Below are 8,164 nucleotides of genomic sequence, written 5' to 3' on the forward strand. Positions count from 1 at the left end.
TAAAACAACAATCTCATCTGGTGAACGCAAAATTTATTTCCAACCGCTTTCGTTGACGGCTGTTTAAATTTCAATTTCAGCTGGGTTAAAAATCCAAATACCGTACAGAATTTTTATAGTTTTAGGTATATATGTTTTGTGAAAGCTGTGAAATTCTGTTTTTTTCTTTTTTTTGTTTTTCTTTTCTTATTTGTCCTCAATAAAACGAAGAATAAAAAAGGGAAAATTCTGCTCTCAGACACCCGTCTTGCATTTTTAATATGCCAGTGAATAAAATGTTTCTTGTGTTTCGGCGCCTGTGCATTACGAGTATTAATTACACCAGCTCGAGAAAAACGAGATTGAGTTCCAAATTGTCACTTGTCATTTCGGTCTCATCAAAGCAAGTTTGTCGCATTAGCACTTCGGATCTCAAACAGATTTCTTGGAATAAATAACAAATATTAGCCTCGAACTTTTGACGCGTCCAAATGCAGTTTTTAATTACTTTCAATGTCAAGGCTTGCGAAATGTTTGCCCTATAAGCGTGAAAAAGAGTATAAATGTAAACCTTACTTTGGAGCCCGGTTTGCATTGGCAAACTATTTGCTTAGGCGGACAAAAATATAACGAAAACAATGATTCGTCTTAATATAACTTGTGGTTACTGTTCAAAGAATTTTTTGCAGTTCAAAAAGTGAAAATTTAATTCTCCCAAAAATTACAGATTGTATTTCACCTCAAAACAAATGATATCCTGATTATTTCGATAGATAAACCAATGGCCTATCTTTGCACTCGTTAATGACTTACAAAGTTCACAAAAATTAAATATTACGATAGGAAATAGACATTTTTATATTTATCTTATAAAATATGTTTCAAAAGATAGTCTCGAGCGAAAAGAAACAACATTGAATGTCTTGATATAAATGTAAGTAAACCGCGCGTCGCCGATAGAAGCAAATTAAAACTTGTCAATTTTCCATTACAATTCTTTTTTATCCCTCTGGAGTGGTTGATTTGCGGATGTGCCGTCCGAAAATTTGACAGCTGCGCTTTAAAATTGACAACTAAGCGAAAGACTACTTGTCTTGCAAAAGCTTTTTCTCCAGCAAACAAACAGCTGTTCAAACAAACTTAGTCTTCCATTAATTATTGTGATGGATTTCCTGTGCGATAACTGTGCTTAAAGCCCCGCTGAAGGCCAGTAAGATTCACATACGCGTTTTTTGCCGACTGCAGGCAGATTTGCTGGCAGGGGAAAAATTGTTAGCAGTAGTAAACGCGACAAAGGAACGTTTGCTTCCTTCTGTGTTTCACCGAAAGACCATGGACAGTGACTCGAGCATCACGTGCAGGACTGCTTACAACGCTTGCGTGCGACACGACATTGAAAACAATATTACAGAGCCTGATTTCGAACACGGTTGCTGGAAGTCCTTTCTTGACTTATGCCTTCCAACCGAACGTCCAACCCAAGTGGGCCCCTCGAGGGCATCTCTAGCCTTGGAGATACCGCTTATTTTGATTGCCGTGCTGTCGATCGCTACCAATTCTCTCGTGTGCATCGTGTTTTTTCTGTACAGGCAGCTTCGGTTAATAAGGCATTATTTCGTCATCAACCTCGCTGTGGCCGACATCTTGATCGCCGCCATTCTCATACCACTTTTCGTCGCGTCCCAGTTAATAACTGACAATATCGCCTTATGCCGTTGTCAGATCGTGTTGGATATCGCTTGTGGCACGGCGTCTATTCTGTGTCTTGCGATGATCAGCCTGGAGCGATACGTTGCCGTCAAGTATTCGCTTCACTATCACTCCATAGTCACTCAGCGCAAAGCCATATTTTGCATGGTGTTCATCTGGGTGTATTCTCTGATTGTCTCATGCGCGGCGTTTTTGTCCCTGCTCAAAGAGTCCGACAATGATTCGTGCTTATTTGTTGGGCGCGAATACGTTACTTTCATCACGATATCGAGTTTTGTTGCCCCGGTCGGCGTTATGGCTTTCTCTTACTGGAACATTTTCCTTGTCGCTCTCACGCATGCTCGCAGAATAGACTCTTTATCAATGCAAGGCGTTCACGACAGATCAGGGCACTCCAAACGTAGGATAAAACGGGAACTCAAAGGAGCCAAAACTCTAACAATCATCATGGGAACTCACTTTGTTTGTTGGTGTCCGCTGTTTGTTTTCCTTCTTGTGTACACTTACTGTCCAAGTTGCCGAGGGGATACCATGAAGATCGCAAACTACGTGATACTGTTCCTCCGTCATTTCAATTCCTTCTCCAATCCAATTATTTACAGTGGGATTAACAAGCAGTTTCGAGCCGCCATCATGCGATTTGTCTTGCGGAGAAGCGACAGCATTGAAGAGCTTCAAACGACAGCTGGTACCAGAGCTTGACCGATATAATGGTGAATTGTCTTTAAGGCTACAGTTGCTTCAAAATAACTTTATTTCAAACGGGTGCCTTTGTTTTGCGCTAAGTCTTTTAAGATTCAGTTAAATAATTTATTCGAAATGAAAAAGTGTTCCTCACAATAAGTATCCTCCTACCCGCTTGACCTAGATAAAACGTCCAGAAACTTCTTGGATTTTTGGAGTATTATTTGTGTTATAATGCTAGGGAAGTACAGCATACGTTCTGTAGTATTGTTAACGGTTTAACCTTTGCATTTTGTTTTTGTTGTTTTATCGTTGTTGCTAATTCGTAGCTGTTGTTGTTGATACTTTGCAACGAAGTCGAAGCAAAAGAGTCATCAGCGAAAACAACAAGATTTCTTTTTTCATGTTTTCTTTTTTGTTGTAAAAAATAACCTTTTGCATAGATACGGGTATTTATTCTAATAGCACTGCAACTGAAATGGGCAAGAAATATCAAAGTGGAAAACCGCTATTTAATGATTTTCTTTAGCAGTCTTATGCAAATAGTTTTCGATGTCATTACACATTTAATTACAGAAAAAAATTCGCTGTAGAATACAAAATATTTAATTAGGGTTGACGGTTGTAGCAAAAATGACAAGATTGTCAAAAAGAATGCAAGCAGTTTTAATAAATGACCTTAATTTGCACAGAAAAATTGAAGCCGTTAATCTTCTCCGATCGCGTCTTAGTTGCCTCGAATGTAGTTTATCTCCCAGACAACTCGTTAAAATTCTTAGAACGATTAGCACAATGTCCATACAAATAGAAAAATAAAACATGTTGTTTCTATGGCGTACTGCAATGTAGTCGAACAAAATTATACCAGCGAGATTTTTTGCAGGAGAATTACATTCATGTACATGATTAAGTGTAATTTGCTAATTTTTGTGGGGAATAACCAAGCCGAATAACGATTTGTAAGGAATTAAATATTCTTTGACTTAACAAAAAGAAAAAGATGCACGGAGGTTTACATTTTCTATATGATATATCTCCCGCAACAAATCGTTGTACTATTCGAGTACCATAATAATTATTAAATATACTACAACGTAACAGAAACTTCCATTGAGTCAGCTAAAGCTCGACTAAGGTCGTTTAAAGGCGATGATATTTATTGTCTGAAACTGTTTGTTTCAGGGAAAAAAGCCGTTCCCTTTTTGTCTCCAAAAATGATTCACCATTATTACGTGATTTGTTTTCGTTCCAAAGGAAACATTTTTTATTTTGTTTTTTTTGTTGTTGTTGTAATATACAATCTTCGTCCACTGTCCGAAATCCACGCGCGCAATTGGTTAAAATAGATCACGTGATTTTGCTTTACCTGTCGTCAGCGAACTCCGACAGTGCAGTATTGACAACAACACACAAAAATCGTGCATTATTGAAAATGTCTTCAGCTTCAAGGCTTGCAGAAGTGGGAGAAAAATATATTCCTTGAATTATAAACGATCCAATACCAAACAAAATCGAAGAGGATATTCGATAACAACTTAAAGCGCTTTCATGTTTAAAGGTAAAATGTATATTAGCTCAATAAATACATTTTTGTGTGCGATTGACTTGGCGTTGCTTGTTGCTTGATTGTGAAAGCCATCGAATTGCTTTGAAAAAGCAGTATTGAAAATTTCTCGTTCATTGTGCGGCCAGCGCGTGCGTATATTTGTAAACAAAACACTCACAACAGTCTCTAACCCATAAATAATAATTACTGTAAAATATTGAATGAAATATGTGTTCTTCTATCGTAAAAAAATAAGATTATGCAAGAGCCTAAGGCTGGATTAAAACAAAATTATACCGTTCAAAAGTGATCAGTGTTTGCCCTATGTACATTAATGATATCATCCCTGTTAGGGACCCGGGAGCAGGCTCAAGCTAGGAAAGGAGAAACTACAAGCAGGAGGTGAAACTATTTAGCGACACTATTTACAAACAGCATATTTCGTGGTTATCATATTTCCTGAGTTCCCATTCCATTTATGTCGTATAAAGGCGGACCGGGGGCAGCCGTAGAGTCAACTATTTCTAATTTCGGGCCCAAGAGAGGCCCGCAACGCTAATCTTGACAGTGACCAGCAGATTGTGTACACTCTTTTTTTTTCTATAAGAATCTTGTTTATAAGAATATCGAGGCTGAAATTTGTGAATTTTTAAGAATATCTCAATAATAAACCCGAGGCTGATGTTTTTGAAAAGAATATAATTTTGAGTTGAAAATTTGTAAATACAATACAATTAATTATATTTCTAGTTGAAACAAAACCAGGTGTTTTCATTATCTTCATTGTCTCAGGCATTGTAGCCTTGTGAGGAATGCTTTGTTTTTAAAAAGCCAAACGGCCAAGTGTTATCTGACGCGACATCTTGATCTTGCTGGCTGCAAGGAGCGATGGAACACTTGCACAATGTAACACGATACAGATCTGGACACCAAACACTTGTAATTGATTAACCAATACTTGCTAAAACGGACATGTCAAACGGTATTTTCTAAGAATGTTCATAAGAAAAGAGTGTATAACGCGTGCGCGCCACGTTTATAAAAGGCCAACTACAAAACGGAAGTTGAAATTTTTTTCTTTCTCCAAGGACGATCAGAATGCAAAAAATGTGTCAATCACAACAGTTTTTCTAAACACCGGAGTTTGAAAATCTGAGAACGATTAGAATGCGACAAATGTGTCAATTTCAAAAGTTTGTCCCATACGATGGAGGCTTCTGTCTTGTATCACAGATAAACTACAGCCAAACGAATGATCCCAACAACGGTTGATCTCGAAAAATTCCACAACACTGACAACATAGCGAGTTCACCGAGCAAGGAAAATCACATCTCAATTACACCGCGTGTTTGATTAAGTCATGCATTCCTTGCGTGACGCGTTACTCGAAATAATTGTCTTTTGTCCAGGCGGATTTGTCACTGGAATGGGCTCGCAATGATTGCTCTTTTCTCGTTAATATTACTAAGAGTCTAGGAGAGAACTTGGCACGAATCAGGCTAAAACTATTGTCGGAGTCATGCCGAGGGTCATAGGATCTCATGCGACAAACTGTTTTTCTAACAAAAAAACGTACAAAAACGCCGCAAAATGATGCGGGTGGGTTGACGCATGCAATGGACTAGCATCCCACGCTGGGAACTTAATTAGCAAAAGTAGCCAGTAAGATTGCCCGTTTGCTGCGCTCCTCGCCCTCCCAAAAGTAAACGACTGCTTCCTAGATGAAAGTGTAATCTCCTACGTTTTGTGGTTTGTAGCAAGATTTAGGTGCGTGGTACGCCAAAGGCCATATCTTAAGTACGACTTGAAGCGGTATGAACTTATTGCCCACATTAGAAATTAATGAAAATGGGAGACTTATACATTAAAATTGAATAAAAATAACGCTCTACGTACACACGGAAACAAATATGAATTTAACCAACCAGTAAGAAGGCGTTATATAAAAGAGAGAAACTGGGCACCAGCTAAGGTCAAAAGGAAGGCTTTATTAAACCTTATGTTTCTTTTCCCAGGAAAACATGACCCACTTTACATTTAATATTCCGTCTTGATGTCGTGTTCTTTTAATAACACAATATGTTTTCACTATAAGACGGTTGCATAAAACCTTGTTTATAAATAAAAGCCTTTTTAATGACAAACATGCTTGATCAATCAGAAATACAGGAAATGCTGGTAAGATGGCCTTTCGCCTTTAAAAAAAAATCATCCAACGACATTCAGTTGAGCACAATCACGCACGATACGAGTACGTACTTTGCAAGTTTTACCCGGCCGAGGTAATTTTAGTTGGCTGGTTACTTAAAGACCACCAGCTCGTATTCCAAGAGCGTTAACGTTTTCTCTTTCCGAGAAATTTCAGTTCGAAAAGATGAGCAACGGTACCTTTGCCAAAAACAACGTAATTTAGATTAGTTTGTGAAAATGTAACTTGGTGGTTTTGGTAAAGGGGGTTCCTCATACTTTGAGAACATCGGTTTTGTTTTTAGCAGAATGGAAGCACTCCCCTCTTGTTTTGAACATATACGCCACGGCCAGTGCTTTTTTACTTATTACTCTCGTAGTGGAGATTTTTGCCGAAGATGCCCAAATTCAACATAAACGATAAAGAGCATTTTCATTCAAAAAACAAACGGGAACTCATCATCAAGTTTGCGTAATATCGCACGATAATGAAAGATAATTTAAAAAGCTTCCGCTGCAAGTGTTCAATCGAGGGAAGAGGGCACAAACCGAGCAAATCCGAGAGCACGCAAGAGCACAGAATAAGACGGCAGTACGTAGCAGCGGGCGAGACTACCGTCACAGTAATTTGTGTTTACTCGCCACAGATGAACTGCTGTAACTCCAGATGCGGAATGCCCACATACAAACATCCCGAGAAAGAGAGGCCGAGCCCCCCAGATGCCAGTGGGACATGCGCCTCACTTCGGGCAGGCCAGGACAGATGTGTCAAAAAAAGAACGTCACATCCAGCTACATTAAAATATCTGAGGTCGCAAAATACAAACAATGCGCCACAGTAAAAAAAAAAAAACACTAGAATATTCCTAATTATAAGTGACGTCATTATTGTACCTTAGCATTTTCTTGGTTAGTGACTAAAACACTACAAAATTCCTTATTATAAATGATATTGTTAATTTATGTTTATAACAATATTCTATGCTTATAATAATAATGAAATTAAGCTTATCCATTTTTGTTGTTATATTAGGTGTTGGGAACATTTATATCTACACTCACCTGCTTTCATTGTGTTACGTGAATAGCTGTCTTTCTACATCCATCTTTTGACCTGGTCTTTCGACATCGTCTTTCGATCGACGTAATTTTTGAAATGGGCCAATCAAAACCGATGCATACCGGAGTTGGTTTCACGCAAATGAGCCCACAAGGTCGGGATCGGATTTCGATCCGTGTTTTTTGTTAAGCACGTTGAAAGATGGATGACGATGGAAAGCCGCTTTGCATGTAGCACTGAAAGTGGGTGAAAACGTTCTTGAAACGTTTAGGGCTTCATTCTGGGATAAGGAATCACTGAGCTGTTTTGCTATATATATCGTAATTCAACTAAAGAATTAAATACAGATCTATAGTTATATTGTGACTGGCGCCTAGATTTGGACGTAACTTTGTCTATCTTGTAATCAAACTATAACGGCAGCTTCGGCTTTACGTCGGAACACCGCTTATCTTCATAAGCCGAGATAAAATTGGTTTAATCTGGACATATTTTATCCCAAGTCTACAATCGTATCTTCATGAGATAAGAAATAATGCTGTTAAGTTTTGTTGTAATTCTATTATACGATATTACAGTCTTACGTTCGCGTTTCCAATTTATCAGTTCCACAATATAAAATGTTCTAAAGTAAAGCCGTTATAACCTAAAACTTATCTCTCTTTAATATAATTGCGTTTGAGTATAAGATTTGAGAAAACCATGAGCGAGAGTCTGCTTAATCTGACTCTCCCATGGGTTAACTAACTGTTCTTCTTGCAGGAAAATTATACACCTGTTGTTTTGGGTTATTTTGGCTACCTAGGCGTTGATTCATGGTAAACAACTCCATGATCTCAATAATGTGGCACGAATTACCGAACACTTCGCTGGGGCTCGCCCTGCCTCAAAATCGACCTCAACTTTGAAGGCATTAGCTATTCAGGCCATCAACTAATCTTAACGTATCCACGCGTCCCCAATTAAATGTGAGATTTTGCTGAGGTAACAGCGAATG

General features: G+C 38.3%; 1 protein-coding gene across 1 annotated transcript; it reads left to right on the plus strand.

The window, feature by feature from the left end:
- Positions 1-1,214: 1,214 nt before the first annotated feature.
- LOC144642751 (alpha-1A adrenergic receptor-like) lies at positions 1,215-4,342 on the plus strand. The gene has a single exon (XM_078501807.1). The coding sequence runs from the start codon at positions 1,312-1,314 to the stop codon at positions 2,389-2,391; it is 1,080 nt and encodes a 359-aa protein (XP_078357933.1). The 5' UTR covers positions 1,215-1,311; the 3' UTR covers positions 2,392-4,342.
- Positions 4,343-8,164: the final 3,822 nt, after the last annotated feature.

Source organism: Oculina patagonica, chromosome 2 (assembly GCF_052425735.1).
Source record: "Oculina patagonica isolate OP01 chromosome 2, crgOcupat, whole genome shotgun sequence".
Taxonomy (NCBI): domain Eukaryota; kingdom Metazoa; phylum Cnidaria; class Anthozoa; order Scleractinia; family Oculinidae; genus Oculina; species Oculina patagonica.